Source organism: Oncorhynchus nerka, linkage group LG4 (genome assembly GCF_034236695.1).
Source record: "Oncorhynchus nerka isolate Pitt River linkage group LG4, Oner_Uvic_2.0, whole genome shotgun sequence".
Lineage (NCBI taxonomy): Eukaryota > Metazoa > Chordata > Actinopteri > Salmoniformes > Salmonidae > Oncorhynchus > Oncorhynchus nerka.
In genome coordinates this window covers 22,457,768-22,478,917 of record NC_088399.1, presented here as the reverse complement: position 1 = coordinate 22,478,917, position 21,150 = coordinate 22,457,768, and the positions used below count along the sequence as shown (strand labels likewise).

The following is a 21,150-nucleotide window of genomic DNA, read 5'->3' as shown; positions in this document are numbered from 1 at the left end:
CAGATTCCTAAAAGTGTGAGAGCTGGCTCAGGAATGGCAGGGCAAGCAGCCTCAGCGACAGAGCGACCACGTTCCTTTACGGTCAGAAAGTCAGAGAGAGCGACATGACCGAGGCAAAGGCAGGAGGCCTATGATGCATCTCAATTTCCAACCTGATACATTTGTAGAGTTCTCTCCTTCTGCAACGGTCTCTGACCAGAAGCAACAATAAGAGAAAAACAAACCAAATTGAGCGCTCGTAAATCTTTTATTTTTTAATAGGTTATTACCCATTTATCATTTTGCTTCTTTTGTCTCTGCAAAGCTTTGCTTCTCAATGTACTAACTCAGCTTCCGCTATGCGGCGTTACCATGGACGCTGTTGGCTCTCTCACCTCGAATGCCCCCCCGAGTCCCAACCCACTTCCCTGCCACTCCTCCCTAACCCCCCTCCTAAAGCACGGCAGGGTGTGGTCAGACAGGGCCGGGACCAGCTCTGAAGCAACCCAATCCCTCTCCAGTCCACACTCCCATACAAATCAATCAGGTGGATGCAGTTGCAGAATCTCTCACTCATTGACTCAGAGCCATCATCGCAGAAGGAACAGTCCAGATCCAGCATCACATGGAGTTTCCATGGAAACAACACATTTATTCCACTCTCTGATTTGTCATCTGTATGACTGAAGTTCATTTATAGTGTGTGTACGCGTGTGGGTGCCTGTCAGTATCATGTACATCCCCCATACACACTCCATCCATGACTGAGAAAGGGACAGGACTGGGAGTTCCAGGAATGTGGGGTTGGAGACAGGTTCACATTACTTCACTCACCTGCACTCTCTCACCTTACCGTACCATCATGTGTTGTTACTGGCATCCCGTCTGCTCCTCTCTGGCCACACCCCTCCCCTCCCCTGCAAGTGCCAGTCGCTGGTCGTTGAGCGCCATGTCACCGCTTATGGTGGGGCATCTCTCAGGTGGTGCGTGCGGTGTGCATGCTTGCCCTGTCTCCTCCTTGGCTCGCCCCCTCCCGCTTGGTTCAGGGGGCTAGCTTATGCTCGTCACCCGGCCTTTTTTGTTTAAGTTAACCCCCACGGCCTGTTACACTTCTTAACCAGTTTATTCATTCGTCACCTTTTGGGTTCTGTGCCTGTGGATCATCTACTAGCTGTTCCTTATTTAGTTTTTTTGTTGTGGCTGTTTGACTGTTCGTCGTCTCTGAAAGCATGTTCACCTACCTGTGTTTTTAACAGTGAGTGTGTGCTCTCCCTCACAGTAACTCCTCTAGCTCAAATCTCATTACCAGAAGAGAAGAAAATGTGGGATTCCAAAATGTCTGTTTCTGAATGATATCATGCACAGTAAAACATTGAATTTGTCTATTTGTTATACTGTATGTATGTAATGTTGTTGGCTGACATTGTACGTGTTTGAGAAGTGTGTTGAAGGCAAGCGGTCGTTAGCGTCATCCTGTGGATACATGCTGCGGTGTTTCACGTCTCCACTGTATATCCAACAGACAGTGTCCCCTGGAAGAGAACTTGAAGATTATTTCAAATTCTCATGTAGTTTGCTTGGGCCACTTACTACTGCGTGTGGAAGTATTGTATACTATGATCCACACACTTTCCCACAATGTTGTGACTGAATATGAGACAAGACAAACTTCCTATTGGGCCTTAACTGGGTTGATCCTAGCTACCACTTAATCTAAAAACAAGTTCAAGTTGTGTCACATGCACAAGTACAGTGAAATGCTTAACTTGCATGCTCTACCCAACTGTGCAGTAATCAGGGGGAGTAAGATGCCATTCTATTATCTATGGTATGTTGACTAGGTCGAGACATCTCGTTTTTTTATAAAGGTGGTGAAGGAAGATTACTCTCAATGTCTACAGAGATGATGATGTCCACTGTTTCCCTTTCTTGAACGCATATAAACATTTTAATTTTGTAATTATTTTTTAACAGTGTTTGGTCGAAGAGATTGCTTTTTAATTTGTAGCTAGTTTCTAGCTGGAAAACTGTTGCACCTGAATTACAAACCACTTGATGATGAAACCAGTTGTTTGATCTGCCTGAAGTCACTGTAGATAAAGTAATGAAAAACATTTGTTTTGTGTAATGAAGCAATTAGTGATATTATTAGCTTCAGGTATGTCCCAAATGGCTCCCTATATAGTGCACTACTTTTGATCCTGCTCTGGTCAAAAGAATTACACTATGTAGGGAATAGTGTGCCATTTGGCACTCCACCTTAAGTGTTTTGAAAAACAATGTATTCCAGTATTATTACTCAAGCAACATTTCAAGGAGCAGCAACTGAAATTGTATCAATGCAAACCATGTATATTATCAGCAGAACCACAATTGAACAGTGATCCATCACCATGTGGAGTCCCAGTTACTTGACATAATTTAAAAAGACAAGCAGCGCAAATCTGCATGTTCTGTGGCCGAGAATCAGGTCAGGTCAAAGTTTCACTTTGCTATTCCCAGCCGTCCAGCTCTTATTTTGACTAGTGTAGATATTGACTTGGCAGTTGTTTTGTTTGTTTGTGAGAAGGCAAAACTGATTTTTATGCAGACCATCAGAAGGTGCATCTCTATGCTGTGCTGACTGACAGACATACCCACTCAGAGAGCCAGTATAGAGAAAAATCTGCCTAACTCTCGACTGAGACCAACCCAGACCTCCAGCCAGGCCCCAGTGCACCTGTACAAAAGAAAATGGCTTGTTGAAATTAGAGAGAATATATATAAATAAATATGGATTAAACTAAGACAAAAAAGGAAATAAATATATTTTTAAGGTTAAGTATTAAAGGCCTTACTTTGTTTTCTCTGCTTTGCTAAGACTGTTTTTTTTGTAAAGTCTGCCAAATGGTGTGTGTAGCACTTTTGTTTGTGTTCAAGTTGGTATATGCTTATGTTTTAGAGCACTGAATACTTTGTATTGTGTTAACTGTGCCAATTAAATACATGTTGAAAATAACTTACTTTTTTTCTTGTGTGAGTGGTCTGAGTCAGGCTTACACTGGAACATACAAAACACCTGCTCTTTCCATAACGGATTGACCAGGTAAAAGCTATGATCCCTTACGGCTGTCACTTGTTAACCTCTCTGGGATATGTGGGACGCTAGCGTCTCACCTGGCCAAAAGCCAGGGAAAATGCAGAGCGCCAAATTCAAATAACTTATTATAAAAATCGCACATGCAAGATGGCAAATTAAAGCTACACTTGTTGTGAATCCAGCCAACATGTCAGATTTCAATAAGGCCGTGAAAGCAAACGATGCTATTATCTGAGGATAGCACCATAGTAAACAAAGAGAGAAACCATATTTCAACCCTGCAGGCGCGACAAAATGCAGAAATAAAAAATATAATTCATGCCTTACCTTTGACGAGCTTCTTTTGTTGGCACTCCAATATGTCCCATAAACATCACAAATGGTCCTTTTGTTCGATTAATACCGTCGATAAATGTCCATTTATTTGGAGGGTTTGATCTAGAAAAATACCGGTTCCAACTTGCCTACAAAATATCTCAAAAGTTACCTGTAAACTTTGCCAAAACATTTCAAACTACTTTTGTAATACAACTTCAGGTATTTGTTTACGTAAATAATCAATCAAAATGAAGACTGGATGATCTGTGTTCAATACAGGAGGAAAACAAACTGTAGCCTGCCTTCTGGTCACGCACCTCTATCTAACAGTACACTTCAAGTTACCCACGTTCCAGATGGCCGTACTTCTTCATTACACAAAGGAAAAACCTCAACCAATTTCTTAAGACTGGTGACATCCAGTGGAAGCGGTAGGAACTGCAAGAGAAGGTCCCTTAGAAATCTGGATTCCCAATGAAAACCCATTGAAAAGAGTGACCTCAAAAAAAAAATCTGAATGGTTTGTCCTCTGGGTTTCGCCTGCTAAATAAGTTCTGTTATACTCGCAGACATGATTCAAACAGTTTTAGAAACTTCAGAGTGTTTTCTATCCAAATATACTAATAATATGCATATCTTATCTTCTGGGGATGAGTAGCAGGCAGTTGAATTTGGGCTTGCATTTCATCCAGATGTGAAAATACTGCCCCGTCACCAAGAAGTTAACTTCTTTGGGACTGGGGGGTAGTATTGAGTAGCTTGGATGAATAAGATGCCCAGAGTAAACTGACTGCTACTCAGGCCCAGTTGCTAATATATGCATATTGTTAGTAGATTTGGATAAAAAAACACTGAAGTTTCTAAAACTGTTTAAATGATGTCTGTGAGTAAAACAGAACTCATATGGCAGGCAAAAACCTGAGAAAAAAATCCAACCAGGAAGTGGGAAATCTGAGGTTTGTAGGTTTTCAAATCATTGCCTATCGAATATACAGTGTCCAAGGGGCCATATTGCACTTTCTAAGGCTTCCATTAGATGTCAACAGTCTTTAGAACCTTGACTGATGCTACTACTGTGAAGGAGGGGGGAATGGGAGCTGATTGAGTCAGAGGTCTGCCAGAGTGGCATGAGCGAATCACGCGCGTTCATGTGAGACGTAGCTGCGTTCCAACAGACAAAGGAATTCTCCGGTTGGAACATTATTGAAGATTTATGATAAAAACATCCTAAAGATTGATTCTATGCTTCGTTTGACATGTTTCTACGACTACGACTAAGTCTACGACTTTACATCGGAAATTTCGCCTGGACTTGCCCGCGCGTCGTGAGTTTGGATTGTGTACTAAACGCGCAAACAAAAAGGAGGTATTTGGACATAAATTGACTTTATCGAACAAATCAACATTTATTGTCGAACTGAGATTCCTGGGAGTGCGTTCTGATGAAGATAAGTGAATATTTATAATGCTATTTCTGACTTTGTTGACTCCACAACATGGCGGATATCTGTATGGCTTGTTTTGTTGTCTGAGTGCTGTACTCACATTATTGCATGGTGTGCTTTTTCGAAATCTGACACAGCGGTTGCATTAAGGAGAAGTGGATCTAAAATTCCATGCATAACACTTGTATCTTTTACCCATGTTTATTATGAGTATTTCTGTAAATTGATGTGGCTCTCTGCAAAATCACTGCATGTTTTGGAACTACTGAACTTAACGCGCCAATGTAAACTGAGATTTTTGGATATGAATATGAACTTTATTGAACAAAACATACATGTATTGTGTAATATGAAGTCCTATGAGTGTCATCTGATGAAGATCATCAAAGGTTAGTGATTCATTTTATCATCTCTATTTCTGCTTTTTGTGTTTTTCTGTGGCTAGGTACTGACCTAACATAATCGTTTGGTGTGCTTTCGTCATGAAGCCTTTTTGAAATCGGACACTGTGGCTGGATTTACAACAAGTTTATCTTTAAAGTGGTGTGAAATACTTGTATGTTTGAGGAATTTTAATTATGAGATTTCTGTTTTGAATTTGGCACCCTGCAGTTTCACTGGCTGTTGACAGGTGTGACGCTACCGAGAGGTTAAGAACAAATTCTTATTTTCAATGACGGCCTAGGAACAGTGGGTTAACTGCCTTGTTCAGGGGAAGAACTACAGATTATTTCCTTGTTAGCTCGGGGATTCGATCTTGCAATCTTTCGGTTACTAGCCCAACACTAACCACTAGGCGACCTGCTGCCCCATTTGCATTTATTTCAGAGTGGTTAAAGGGACAGAGTTTTTCCATTTTTCCAGCCAAAGAGAGGAGTCCCAAAAAGCAGAAATAGAGATAAAATGAATCACTATCCTTTGATGATCTTCATCAGATGACACTCATAGGACTTCATGTTACACAATACATGTATGTTTTGTTCGGTAAAGTTCATATTTATATTTACATTGGCACGTTATGTTCAGTAGTTCCAAAACATCCGGTGATTTTGCAGAGTCACATCAATTTACAGAAATACTCAAAATAAACATTGCTAAAAGATTGTTATGCATGGAATTATAGATTCACTTCTCGTTAATGCAACCGCTGTGTCAGATTTTTTTTAAACTTTGAGTACGGCGCTCAGACGACAAATCAAGCCAAATTGATATTGGCCATTTTGGAGTCAACAGAAGTCAGAAATAGCATTATAAATATTCACTTACCTTTGATGAACTTCATCAGAATGCGCTCCCAGGAATCCCAGTTCCACAATAAATGTTTGTTTTGTTCGATTATGTCCAAATAACTCATTTTTTTTGCGCATTCAGTACACAATCCAAACTCACGACGCGCGGTAACTAGCAGCAGACAAAAGGTCAAAAATTTCCGTTACAGTCCGTAGAAACATGTCAAATGATGTATAGAATCAATCTTTAGGATGTTTTTAACATAAGTCTTCAATAATGTTCCAACCGGAGAATTCCTTTGTCTGTAGAAAAGCAATAGAGCGCAAGCTAACTTTCACGTGACCACGCACGGTCAGCTCGTGGCTCCTGGCAGACCTCTGACTCATTCCCCTCTCATTCGCCCCCACATCACAGTAGAAGTATCAAACAAGGTTCTAAAGACTGTTGACATCTAGTGGAAGCCTTAGGAAGTGCAACATGACCCCATAGACACTGTGTATTCGATAGGGCAAGAGTTGAAAAACGACAAACCTCAGATTTCTCACTTCCTGGTTGGATTTTTTTCTCAGGTTATTGCCTGCCATATGAGTTCTGTTATATTCACAGACATCATTCAAACAGTTTTAGAAACTTCAGTGTTTTCTATCCAAATCTACTAATTATATGCATATTCTAGCTTTTATGGCTGAGTAGTAAGCAGTTTAATTTGGGCACGCTTTTCATCCAAAATTCCCAATGCTGCCTCCTACCCTAGAAGTTAACTGACTTGCCTAGTTAAATAAAGGTTCAAAAGAAATGCTATCAAAAATCACATCAAACATCAAAACAGAAGGCCTATCATACTTTTAAAACTCACCTCACTGTGACAATCAATCTGAAAGCTCAACAGCAGACTGAAACAGTGTAAAACAGGGTTGTTGTGGATGTTGTTTCAAAACCTAACACTACGAAATGGACAGCTCTTTCTAAGGTGATGATTAATTAAAAACACCTATATGCATATCAGAGCATATTCATAGGCTTATGAGCCCAAGCACGAAAAAAAATACAGATGTAAACATATGATTGTGCCTTTATACAATACATAGCCTACAGTATGCATGGCAGAAAAACAAACAACATTTCTTAAAATGTCTTTGGTACATATTTGGTCTAGGCATTGAGTGTGGACTGTATTATTATGCATACTGGATGGACTGGTTACCTTATGCTCCAACATTTCTATTCATGAGTCTGTGAGAGTAGTATAGCCCTTGGCGGTGTGGTTGGTTCATTCATTGTGCAGGGTGGTTTACAGTTACAATTACTGAATTTGATTTTTGAATAAGTAATAAGGGTATTTTTTATATTTTCAAAATTAATTGGGTGAGATACTACCTTTAGCTATACAGAATATCTCACCACCATGTGTTCCCATCTCCTTCTCTCTTCTTTATTCCTTTCTCGAGCACGCAGACGTGCTGTCAACAGAAATACCCTACAGAAATACACTGCTCGTCGAACATCTCATTCCAAAATCATGGGCATTAATATGGAGTTGGTCCCCCCTTTGATGCTATAACAGCCACTCTTCTGGGAAGGCTTTCCACTAGATGTTGGAACATTGCTTCGGGGACTTGCTTCCATTCAGCCACAAGAGTATTAGAGGTCGGGCAATTAGGCCTGACTTGCAGTCAGTGTACCAATTCATCCAAAAAGCTGTTTGATGGGTTTGAGGTCAGGGCTCTGTGCAGGCCAGTCAGTTCTTCCACACCGATCTCGAAAAAAAAAAAATTCTCTATGGACCTTGCTTTGTGCACGGGGACATTGTCATAATGAAACAGGAAAGGGACTTACCCAAACTGTTGCCACAAAGCGGTCTCTCCTTCACTGCAGCCGAGGTGAGTAAGACATTTAAACGTGTTAACCCTCGCAAGGCTGCAGGCCCAGACGGCATCCCCAGCCGCGCCCTCAGAGCATGCGCAGACCAGCTGGCCGGTGTGTTTACGGACATATTCAATCAATCCCTATACCAGTCTGCTGTTCCCACATGCTTCAAGAGGGCCACCATTGTTCCTGTTCCCAAGAAAGCTAAGGTAACTGAGCTAAACGACTACCGCCCCGTAGCACTCACTTCCGTCATCATGAAGTGCTTTGAGAGACTAGTCAAGGACCATATCACCTCCACCCTACCTGACACCCTAGACCCACTCCAATTTGCTTACCGCCCAAATAGGTCCACAGACGATGCAATCTCAACCACACCGCACACTGCCCTAACCCACCTGGACAAGAGGAATACCTATGTGAGAATGCTGTTCATCGACTACAGCTCGGCATTCAACACCATAGTACCCTCCAAGCTCGTCATCAAGCTCGAGACCCTGGGTCTCGACCCCGCCCTGTGCAACTGGGTTCTGGACTTCCTGACGGGCCGCCCCCAGGTGGTGAGGGTAGGCAACAACATCTCCTCCCCGCTGATCCTCAACACGGGGGCCCCACAAGGGTGCGTTCTGAGCCCTCTCCTGTACTCCCTGTTCACCCACGACTGCGTGGCCATGCACGCCTCCAACTCAATCATCAAGTTTGCGGACGACACAACAGTGGTAGGCTTGATTACCAACAACGACGAGACGGCCTACAGGGAGGAGGTGAGGGCCCTCGGAGTGTGGTGTCAGGAAAATAACCTCACACTCAACGTCAACAAAACTAAGGAGATGATTGTGGACTTCAGGAAACAGCAGAGGGAACACCCCCTATCCACATCGATGGATCAGTAGTGGAGAGGGTAGCAAGTTTTAAGTTCCTCGGCATACACATCACAGACAAACTGAATTGGTCCACTCACACTGACAGCGTCGTGAAGAAGGCGCAGCAGCGCCTCTTCAACCTCAGGAGGCTGAAGAAATTCGGCTTGTCACCAAAAGCACTCACAAACTTCTACAGATGCACAATCGAGAGCATCCTGGCGGGCTGTATCACCGCCTGGTACGGCAACTGCTCCGCCCTCAACCGTAAGGCTCTCCAGAGGGTAGTGAGGTCTGCACAACGCATCACCGGGGGCAAACTACCTGCCCTCCAGGACACCTACACCACCCGATGTTACAGGAAGGCCATAAAGATCATCAAGGACATCAACCACCCGAACCACTGCCTGTTCACCCCGCTATCATCCAGAAGGCGAGGTCAGTACAGGTGCATCAAAGCTGGGACCGAGAGACTGAAAAACAGCTTCTATCTCAAGGCCATCAGACTGTTAAACAGCCACCACTAACATTGAGTGGCTGCTGCCAACACACTGTCATTGACACTGACCCAACTCCAGCCACTTTAATAATGGGAATTGATGGGAAATGATGTAAATATATCACTAGCCACTTTAAACAATGCTACCTTATATAATGTTACTTACCCTACATTATTCATCTCATATGCATATGTATATACTGTACTCTAGATCATCGACTGCATCCTTATGTCACTAGCCACTTTAACTATGCCACTTTGTTTACTTTGTCTACATACTCATCTCATATGTATATACTGTACTCGATACCATCTACTGTATGCTGCTCTGTACCATCACTCATTCATATATCCTTATGTACATATTCCTTATCCCCTTACACTGTGTATAAGACAGTAGTTTTGGAATTGTTAGTTAGATTACTTGTTGGTTATCACTGCATTGTCGGAACTAGAAGCACAAGCATTTCGCTACACTCGCATTAACATCTGCTAACCATGTGTATGTGACAAATAAAATTTGATTTGATTTGAAGTTTGAAGCACAGAATCGTCTAGAATGTCATTGCATGCTGTAGCGTTAAGATTTTCCTTCACTGGAACTAAGGGGCCTGAACCATGAAAAACAGCCCCAGACCATTATTCATCCATCAAACTTTACAGTTGGCACTATGCAATGTGGCAGGTAGCATTATCCTGGCATCCACCAAACCCAGATTTGTCCGTCGGACTGCAAGATGGTGTTTCCACTGCTCCAGAGTCCAATGGCAGCCAGCTTTACACCATTCCAACAGACACTTGTAATTGTGCATGGTGATCTTAGGCTTGTGTGCAGCTGCTCAGCCATGGAAACTCATTTCATGACGCTCGCAACAAACAGTTATTGTGCGGATGTTGCACTCAGCGACAGCTTGAAACTCGGTAGTGAGTATTGCAACCAGTGACAGACCATTTTTAAGCACTATGCGCTTCAGCACTTGCGGCCCCGTTCTTTGAGCTTGTGTAGCTGCACAGTTGTTGCTCCTAGACTTTCCACTTCACAATAAATTTACAGTTTACTGGGGCAACTCTAGCAAGGCAGAAATTTGATGAACTGACTTGTTGGAAAGGTGGCATCCTATGACGGTGCCACATTAAAAGTCACTGAGCGCTTCCGTACGGGCCATTCTACTGCCAATGTTTGTCTATGGAGATTGCATGGCAGTGTGCTCGATTTTATTCACCTGTCAGCAACGGGTGTGGCTGAAATAGCCTAATCCACTAATTTGAAGGGGTGTCCACATACACTACATGGCCAAAAGTATGTTTTGTTGCGATGTTCCTGAAATTATTTCACATTGTTTCCTAAATTAAGCACTAGGTGGCTGCAGGAACAAGGTTGGAGAGCCCATGGCATACAGAGTTTGGGCAGAATATCACTTGTCTGGCCGCGAGCACATGCTCCTCAAATAGTGGTTGATGCTTGGAGTGAAATAAGTGTTGTTATATTTATTTCTCAGCTGCTCATGTTAAGCACATGCGCTGCTATAAAATTGAAGTAGCCTACAAAAGGTAGAGGGGGATACCTGGTTAACTGAATGCATTCAGCTGAAATGAGTCTTCCGCATGTAACCCAACCCCTCTGAATCAGAAAGGTGCTACTGGATGGAAAGCGCCTGGCCTCCATTTGCTATTTGAGTATATGTATGACGTCTTTTTCCCCCTGCGCCTGCCCATTTAATAATGGGCCATTCTAAATCAAAACAAATTTTACATATTAGATTAAGAATAAATTCAGAATAGTCTGATTGGTGAACATGAACATATGACCACTTGATGAGAGAACAGCTGTGTACAGTCGTGGCCAAAAGTTTTGAGAATGACACAAATATTGATTTCCACAAAGATAGCTGCTTCAGTGTCTTCAGATATTTTTGTCAGATGTTACTAAGGAATACTGAAGTATAATTACAAGCATTTCATAAGTGTCAAAGGCTTTTATTGACAATTACATGAAGTTGATGCAAAGAGTCCATATTTGCAGTGTTGACCCTTCTTTTTCAAGACCTCTGCAATCTGCCCTGGCATGCTGTCAATTAACTTCTGGGCCACATCCTGACTGATGGCAGCCCATTCTTGCATAATCAATGCTTGGAGTTTGTCAGAATTTATGGGGTTTTGTTTGTCCACCCACCTCTTGAGGTTTGACCACAAGTTCTCAATGGGATTAAGGTCTGGGGAGTTTCCTGGCCATGGACCCAAAATATCAACTTTTGTTCCCCCACTTAGTTATCACTTTTGCCTTATGGCTGGAAAAGGCATTGTTCGTCACCAAACTGTTCCTGGATGGTTGGGAGAAGTTGCTCTCAGAGGATGTGTTGGTACCATTCTTTATTCATGGCTGTGTCCTTAGGCAAAATTGTGAGTGAGCCCACTCCCTTGGCTGAGAAGCAACCCCACACATGAATGGTCTCAGGATGCTTTACTGTTGGCATGACACAGGACTGATGGTAGTGCTCACCTTGTCTTCTCCGGACAAGCTTTTTTCCGGATGCCCCAAACAATCGGAAAGGGGATTCATCAGAGAAAATGACTTTACCCCAGTCCTCAGCAGTCCAATCCCTATACCTTTTGCAGAATATTAGTCTGTCCCTGATGTTTTTCCTGGAGATAAGTGGCTTCTTTGCTGCCTTTCTTGACACCAAGCGATCCTCCAAAAGTATTTGCCTCACTGTGCGTGCAGATGCACTCACACCTGCCTGCTGCCCTTCCTGAGCAAGCTCTGTACTGGTGGGTGCCCCGATCCCGCAGCTGAATCAACTTTAGGAGATGGTCCTGGCGCTTCCTGGACTTTTTTGGGCGCCCTGAAGCATTCTTCACAACAATTGAACCGCTCTCCTTGAATTTCTTGATGATCTGATAAATGGGGTTGATTTAGGTGCAGTCTTACTGTCAGCAATATCCTTGCCTGTGAAGCCCTTTTTGTGCAAAGCAATGATGACGGCACGTGTTTCCTTGCAGGTAACCATGGTTGACAGAGGAAGAACAATTATTCGAAGCACCACCCTTCGAAGCTTCCAGTCTGTTATTCAAACTCAATCAGCATACAGAGTGATCTCCAGCCTTGTCCTCATCAACACTCACACCTATGTTAACCTCTTCAACCTATGGGGGCGCTGTGTCATTATTGGATAAAAAGACGTGCCCGTTTTAAGCGCAATATTTTGTCACGAAAAGATGCTCGACTATGCATGGAATTGACAGCCTTGGAAAGATAAAACTCTGACGTCTCCAAAACGGCAAAGATATTATCTGTGAGTGCCCCAGAACTAATGCAACAGGCGAAACCAAGATGAAGTTTCATACAGGAAATGCCCCAGATTCTGAAGGCGCTGTGTTCCAATGTCTCCTTATATGGCTGTGAATGCGCCAGGAATGAGCCTGCGCTTTCTGTCTATTCCCCGAGGTGTCTGCAGCATTGTGACGTGTTTGTAGGCATATCATTGGAAGATTGACCATAAGAGACTACATTTACCTGGTGTCCCGCCCAGTGTCCTGTGTGCGTAATCTGTAGGTCCATGCGCGTTCCATTTCTTCAGAAGAGAAAGTAAACTGCCACGATGGATTTTATCGTCGATAGATATGTGAAAAACACCTTGAGGATTGATTCTAAACATCGGTTTGCCATGTTTCTGTCGATATTATGGAGTTAATTTGGAAAAAAGTTCGCGTTTTAATGACTTATTTTAATTTATTTTTCCTTACCCAAACGTGATGAACAAAACGGAGCGATTAGTCGACACAAATAATATTTTTTGTAAAAACTGAACATTTGCTATCTAACAGAGTCTCCTCATTGAAAACATCTGAAGTCAAAGGTAAATGATTTTATTTGAATTCTTTTCTGGTTTTTGTGGAAAATGTTGCATGCTGAAATAGAGGCATAATCCTATGCTAGGCTAATACTAATACTGTTACACAAATGCTTGTTTAGCTATGGTTCAAAAGCATATTTTGAAAATCTGAGATGACAGTGTTGTTAACAAAAGGCTAAGCTTGAGAGCAAATAGATTAATTTCATTTCATTTGCGATTTTCATGAATAGTTAACGTTGTGTTATGCTAATGAGCTTGCGGATAGATTTACACAATCCTGGATACAGGTTTTTTTTCGTAGCTAAACGTGACGCAGAAAACGGAGCGATTTGTCCTAAACAAATAATGTTTCAGGAAAAACTGAACATTTGCTATCTGAGAGTCTCCTCATTGAAAACATCCGAAGTTCTTCAAAGGTAAATTATTTAATTTGAATGCTTTTTCTGGTTTTTGTGAAAATGTTGCCTGCTGAATGCTAAAGCTACATGCTACGCTAAATGCTACGTTAGCTATCAATACTGTTACACAAATGCTTGTTTTGCAATGGTTGAGAAGCATATTTTGAAAATCTGAGATGACAGTGTTGTTAACAAAAGGCTAAGCTTGAGAGCAAATAGATTCATTTCATTTCATTTGCGATTTTCATGAATAGTTAACGTTGCGTTATGGTAATGAGCTTGAGGCTGTAGTCACGATACCGGATCCGGGATGGCTCGACGCAAGAAGTTAATGAGAGAATCACTGACATGATGTCAAATGGTCCTTTTGTGGCAGGGCTGAAATGCCGTGGAAATGTTTTTCGGGGATTCAGTTCATTTGCATGGCAAAGGGGGACTTTGCAATTAATTGCAATTCATCTGATCACTCTTCATAACATTCTGGAGTATATGTGTAACAATTTAGCTTCCGTCCCTCTCCTCGCCCCAACCTGGGCTCGAACCAGGGACCCTCTGCACACATCAACTACAGCCACCCTCGAAGCATCGTTACCCACCCCGCCACAAAAGCCGTGGCCCTTGCAGAGCAAGGGGAACAACTACTTCATGGTCTCACCGATTGAAACGCTATTAATGCGCACCACCGCTAACTAGCTAGCCATTTCACATTGTTTACATATGCAAATTTCCATCATACAAACTGAGGCAGCAGACTTTGTGAAATTGTATATTTGTGTCATTCTCAAAACTTTTGGCCACGACTGTACAGCCTGAGGCAAGGAACAGAGAGCAAGTTTCAATAGCCTATATATCGCACCATACAGTCCATATATGTTTTGATTTCTAAGACATAATAAGGTTTGTATCATTCACAACTAAAGTTGCCAAATAAATCTAAATCCAGCATATAGGACCTGTTTCAAATGATCACCTTAATGCTCAACATAGCCATTTCAAATGCACACTCGCTCTGGAATGGGAAAAATATCCTCTCCATTTATCTAAGTTTAATTATATTCTTTAGACCAGACTAAAATAAGTAATGGATTTATTGTGATGATGTATATTAAATAGATTTATTAGACTTTCTAAAATGTAGACGTTCCAAAGGCTCGCATCAGCAGCTTGTACGCATAGAGGCCTGGAGATGCAAAAATGACTTATTAATTAACATTTAATTACCATAAAACTGGCACTCTTTTGCCTGACAACAACTGCAACTGACAGACAGAATTACTTGACCCCCACAGCCCTAGCCCTCCCCAACAACTTCTAGAACCAAATCAGAACGGCCATAATTTGATTGCATTCTAGAAATCATTGGGGAGGGAGCCAAATACAGACTCATCTTGGAGAAGAAACATCAGTTGGCCGGAGCGATGTGGATGGGTATCCAGGCAAGGGGGTCAGCTTACCTGAGCGATGTCCAGTACAACCACAGGTTGGACAAGTCCACTGCTGTAGTGTGCCTCTCACCAGCACCATCTGCGAAAACAGAACACACCAGTGACAAAGATTAGATAAACAATACATGCAGTGCAGACTCACATACAATCAAATGTATTTATAAAGCCCTTTTAACAGTTGTCACATGCACACTTTAAAATACTTGTGTATCAGCAAAGATAAGCATGAAAGCTAGAGGAGAATGAGGACAGACAACTATGCTGTTACACATACTATCTACACTACATATAATCAAAAGTATGTGGACACCCCTGACACCCCAAATTAGTGGAGTCAGTTATTTCAGCCATCCCTGTTGCAGACAGGTGTATAAAAATCAGGCACAAAGCCATGCAATCTCCATAGACAAACATTGGCAGTAGAATGGCCTTACTGAAGAGCTCACTGACTTTCAAAGTGGCACTGTCATAGGATGCCACCTTTCCAACAAGTCAGTTTGTCAAATTTCTGTCCTGCTAGAGCTGCCCCGGTCAACTGTAAGCGCCGTTATTGTGAAGTGGAAACGTCTAGGTAGGAACCCACAATCGCCGAGTGCTGGAGGACATAAAAATGTGTCTGTTGCAACACTTACTACCGTGTTCCAAACTGCCTCTGGAAGCAACGTCAGCACCAGAACTGTTTGTCAGGAGCTTCATGAAATGGGTTTCCATGGCCAAACAGCCACACACAAGCCTTAGATCACCATGCACAATGCCAAGGTTCGGCTGGAGTGGTGTAAAGCTGAGAGTTATGATCATGTGCTAGATACTAACTAGCTATAGCTAACTGTCCCCCTTTTAAAGTGTATGTAGCGTAAACGTAACCACATTTAACATATGGATTTGTAATTACATGCTAGCACAGCTAGTAAATAACGTTACCACTGAGGCTGGGATCTAGATAGGTAGCACCGGTTCTGCATATGATGTTGAGAAAATTGTGCATTGTGGGTAGTTCTGAAGATATCCGGAAATAAGTTAATAGATATGTAAAAACACAACTGTTTGTTGTTATAGGTAACCCTACCTACTACTAAGTCTTTGACCAGACTGTGTTGTTACTTTGAGTAAAAACACCTGCTTCCTACCCTTTAGGAAGGCTGGGTTTCTGTTAGCTATCATTGGCGTCTAAAGGGCGTAGCTAGTTAAGACTGGTAAAGTAAACTGACAACCAGCAGCTATAAATGTAAAATTAGCTATACCTAGTTTAAGCATTTTGACCACTCATCTGTCAATAAGTATATAATCTGACCACAGATGGAGAGGGATATCAACAACTTCCAACGCTACTTAATGCTTCTCATCCATGCAGTACTGTTTTGTCTTGAGCGGAACATTTCAAAACGTGTTATTTTGCCATACTTCCCTTCCCCATTCAAATTCTCTCGTTAAAGACATTTCTCATTGAACCAATCCAATCTATTCTGTTCTGTTTGAACTTTAACCTACTATACGTAATTGGCGTCAGCTGATGGAGTAAGTAGACAACTACAATCAGAAACCGAATAGGTAGTTGTTTCATAGCATACACCAAAACGGTCTGGTTTAAATGCTAAAATATGTTGTTGACTTCCTGGATTGAGGCGGTCAATAACTCGATGTCATTGGCTCACACCAATGATATGGAAGTTTTAGGCAATGCATTCTGGGCTTTTTCGTAGATAGAACGAATAAATTAATATAACTACTAATTTGAAACTGATTTAGAAAAACATTGCACGTATTAGAAAATAGGATATTTTATACTTGTTATTGTATATTTAGCCATATTGGTAGATTCAATTTGAGTAACCCTAGGAAATACGTTTATACTCTCGCAGTCATATATATAGAGATTATTTGACAGTAACAGTTTGTGTTGTATGAAAGGAGAGAAGGTTAGCACTCCCCTTGACAAGGATGGAAGAGGCCCTTAGTGGTCTTCAACACACATATGGTTAAGGCATTGTCACTTACTTCGTGGCATCTTCAACCAATTTTTTGTTAATGGTACATCCTCACAGGAATATATACTATTTTTCTTAGTATTTTAAGAATTATGAGACATCCTGACCGGAAAAATGAAACGGGACAATTATTTAATTGGCTGTTTTGATTGAATAATTATCACTATGGCATTCATATTCACTAAACTAGGTAGCTAGTTATGCCCCCATAGCATAACCAACAGACAACAGCATGTAACGCATTGACTCAATGCTGCGTACATCCTGAACTCTTTGTGTAGGGTTTTTCAATAACCAGAAGAGGGCAGTCATGTTCTACCAAAGATAGAAGAGCTAAGACTTCCTGCTTTCAATCCATCATCCTTCAAAAAGGTATGCCTGGTTTGTAAGCATGTGAAATAAAGATGTGTTTTCAATAAGCTTCAGCTGAACATTCCTTGAATGTGAAGAGATCTTGATAGGCCATAGACTTACTATGCTGGTGAATATGAGACATACAGTAGCTTATTGTTGGCAAAGTCCCCCATACTTTTCTCTGAACCCGAATCAGAAATGCTGTGAGGCTGATGGGGGCAGCAGACCTCCAGAGATCCATCCGCCCTTTCTTCCTCCGTGAAAGCCATCAGGAATCATTGCCCAGGCCACAGCAGGCCACCTCAGTGTGCATGTGTGTGTGTGTGTCTGGGGCTACTGCATTCATCTACAATACCCTGCTAGGTAAAGTCCCCCCTTATCTCAGCTCGCTGGTCACCATAGCATCTCCCACCTGTAGTCACCTGTAGTCACCCCCAAAACCAATTATTTCTTTGGCCGCCTCTCCTTCCAGATCTCTGCTGCCAATGACTGGATCGAACTACAAAAATCTCTGAAACTGGAAACACTTATCTCCCTCACTAGCTTTTAAGCACCAACTGTCAGAGCATCTTACAGATTTCTGCACCTGTACATAGCCCACCTATAATTTAGCCCAAACAACTACCTCTTTCCCAACTGTATTTAATTTATTTATTTATTTTGCTCCTTTGCACCCCATTATTTTTATTTCTACTTTGCACATTCTTCCATTGCAAAACGACCATTCCAGTGTTTTACTTGCTATATTGTATTTACTTTGCCACCATGGCCTTTTTTTGCCTTTACCTCCCTTCTCACCTCATTTGCTCACATTGTATATAGACTTGTTTATACTGTATTATTGACTGTATGTTTGTTTTACTCCATGTGTAACTCTGTGTCGTTGTATCTGTCGAACTGCTTTGCTTTATCTTGGCCAGGTCGCAATTGTAAATGAGAACTTGTTCTCAACTCGCCTACCTGGTTAAATAAAGGTGAAATAAAAATAAATAAAAATTAGGCAGGCAGACTGGTGAGATAGGGATAGGCACAGGGCCGGACTACCGCATTTGGGGCCCTAGGGGTAGGGGGCCCACCTAATAGACAAACAAATTATCACAACACAGATGCAGACAGGGAGGCTGATAGTACGGTTCTCAGATGATTTATTAGAAACACGGGCAGGAAAAGGGCTTGTGGAGGGCAGGCAGAGGTTCGTGATCAGGTCAGAGTCAGGCAGGTACAGGACGGCAGGGCAGGCAGAGGTTCGTGATCAGGTCAGAGTCAGGCAGGTACAGGACGGCAGGGCAGGCAGAGGTTCGTGATCAGGTCAGAGTCAGGCAGGTACAGGACGGCAGGGCAGGCAGAGGTTCGTGATCAGGTCAGAGTCAGGCAGGTACAGGACGGCAGGGCAGGCAGAGGTTCGTGATCAGGTCAGAGTCAGGCAGGTACAGGACGGCAGGGCAGGCAGAGGTTCGTGATCAGGTCAGAGTCAGGCAGGTACAGGACGGCAGGGCAGGCAGAGGTTCGTGATCAGGTCAGAGTCAGGCAGGTCAGGCAGGACGGCAGGGCATGCAGAGGTTCGTGATCAGGTCAGAGTCAGGCAGGTACAGGACGGCAGGGCAGGCAGAGGTTCGTGATCAGGTCAGAGTCAGGCAGGTACAGGACGGCAGGGCAGGCAGAGGTTCGTGATCAGGTCAGAGTCAGGCAGGTACAGGACGGCAGGGCAGGCAGAATGGTCAGAACCAGAAAAAACTAGGAAATAGAACTAGAAAAAAAGGAATGTGGGAAAGAACGCTGGTAAGACCTGACAAGACAAGACGAACTGGCAACAGACAAACAGAGAACACAGGTACAAATACAAATGGGATAATGAGAAGATGGGCGACACCTGGAGGGTTGGTGGAGACAAGCACAAAGACAGGTGAATCAGATCAGGATGTGACACAAACAACTTTTTTTGTGTGTGTGTGTGTGTGGGGGGGGGGGGGGGGGGGGGGACAGCTAACTTCCCACATTTCAACACATTTTGCCATGAGAAAAATGTGCAGTTTTATAATGCATTTTGTCACAAGGCTGATTTTTCCCCTTTCAGTTTTAACCTCTACGGCAGGTATACCCCTGGCCGTCGGGGGTACGCCAATTAAAAATCACATGAAAAATAAATAAAAATACAAATGTATATTTTCCAATGTGGCTATACATTTGGGTGAGGTTTTTTTCTCGCCATCTAGTGTTCAGCGAAATAACAACACAATGTCAAATACAGGTAGCCTAGTCAAATAATTAACATCCAATCACATGAACCGTTACTCTCTCACGGGAATTCCACTAACGGTCCGTATGTAGCCAAACGTAACTGCTGCTAAAACACTGATGCCCTTTGCAACCACGTACCTATGTGAGAGTGGATTCTCGGCCCTCACTGGCATGAAAGCTACAGGCACAGACTGTGTGTGGAAAATTATTTAAGACTGAGACTCTCTCCAATACAACCCAACATTGCAGAGTTACGTGCATCCTTTCAAGCACACCCTTCTCATTAACCTGTGTGGAGTTATTCACAATCTTCGATGAACAAATAAGGTTTTATTTGTAAGATGGTTAAATAAAGAGTAAATTATTGATTATTATTATGTTATTATTTGTGCCCTGTTCCTATAAGAGCTCTTTGTCACTTCCCACAAGCCTTGGTTGTGACAAAAACTCACACTCATTATTATGTAGTGGCATGATTTTGAAAAGGGAGAGTGTAAAAGTAGGTCAGCAGCAGTTGGTCTGTTGGTTGGTCGTTCCTCTCCTCCATCTGGAATAGATATGTTGTCACCGCCGCTCCACTCCCCTCCACACGGTGAGCTGAGACTTGAGGTACTCCTTGGACCGGGGCTACAGCCGAGTGGAGCCCTTTGGATTATATTAGCTACAGTGCTGTGCTGGTCCCAATGAAAAGCACCAAACGCTGTCCAACTCCCCTACAACAACATCATGACTATGGTCAACTGCCAGCTGGCTTGAGGACCTCTAAATTGTCAACAAAAGTCAATTAAAAAAGGTCATTGGGGATTAAGCCTACCAGATTGCAATAAAGCAGTATAGAAGAATAGACTAGTTACTGAGAGGAATTATTTCTGAATCAGTGGAGGCTCCTCAAAGGAGGAAGGGGAGGACCAGCCTCCTCAGTGAATTTCATAAAAATAAAAATAGCAAACATAAATTTTACGATAAAACTATACTAAATATATTTACGTCACCAAATAATTTATTAAAATGCACTGTTTTGCAATGAAGGTCTACAGTAGTCTCAGCAGCACCATGCGTTAGCCAGAGGACAGCTAGCTTCTGTCCTCCTCTGGGTACATTGACTTCAATACAAAACCTAGGAGGCTCTTGGTTCTCACTTACAGTGCATTCGGAAAGTATTCAGACCCCTTGACTTTTTCAAAATTTTGTTAAATTACAGCCTTATTCTAAAATGGATAAAATAGTTCCCTCATTAAACTACACACAATACCTCATAATGAAAAAGCAAAAATAGTTTTTTTGAAATGTTTGCTAATTTATAAAAAAATATATATATATAGAAAAATATCACATTTACGTAGGTATTCAGACCCTTTACTCTGTACTTTGTTGAAGCACCTTTGGCAGCAATTACAGCCTTGAGTCTTCTTGGGTATGACGCTACAAGCTTGGCTACCTGTATTTGGGGAGGTTCTCCCATTCTTCTCTGCAGATCCTCTCAAGCTCTGTCAGGTTGGATGGGGAGCATCACTGCACAGCTATTTTCAGGTCTCTCCAGAGTCCAGGCTTTGGCTGGGCCACTCAAGGACATTCAGAGACTTGTCCCAAAGCCCCTCCT

At 42.4% G+C, this 21,150-nt stretch overlaps 1 protein-coding gene and 1 non-coding gene across 10 annotated transcripts in view; both read left to right on the top strand.

Moving 5' to 3' along the window:
* The window catches only part of LOC115120520 (formin-binding protein 1-like), a 114,533-nt gene extending 111,556 nt beyond the window's left edge, over positions 1–2,977 (top strand). For all 9 annotated transcript variants that reach the window (XM_065017363.1, XM_065017355.1, XM_065017359.1 and 6 more), the window contains one exon: positions 4–2,977. In XM_065017363.1, coding sequence (XP_064873435.1) covers positions 4–11 — 8 coding nt within the window. In that variant the 3' untranslated portion in view covers positions 12–2,977. The remainder of the gene's footprint in view (positions 1–3) is intronic.
* A 13,890-nt stretch (positions 2,978–16,867) lies between these two features.
* On the top strand, positions 16,868–16,996 carry LOC115129108 (U6atac minor spliceosomal RNA). Its single transcript, XR_003863630.1, has one exon. It is a non-coding gene; the product is annotated as a U6atac minor spliceosomal RNA (small nuclear RNA).
* The last annotated feature ends 4,154 nt before the right edge of the window (positions 16,997–21,150 follow it).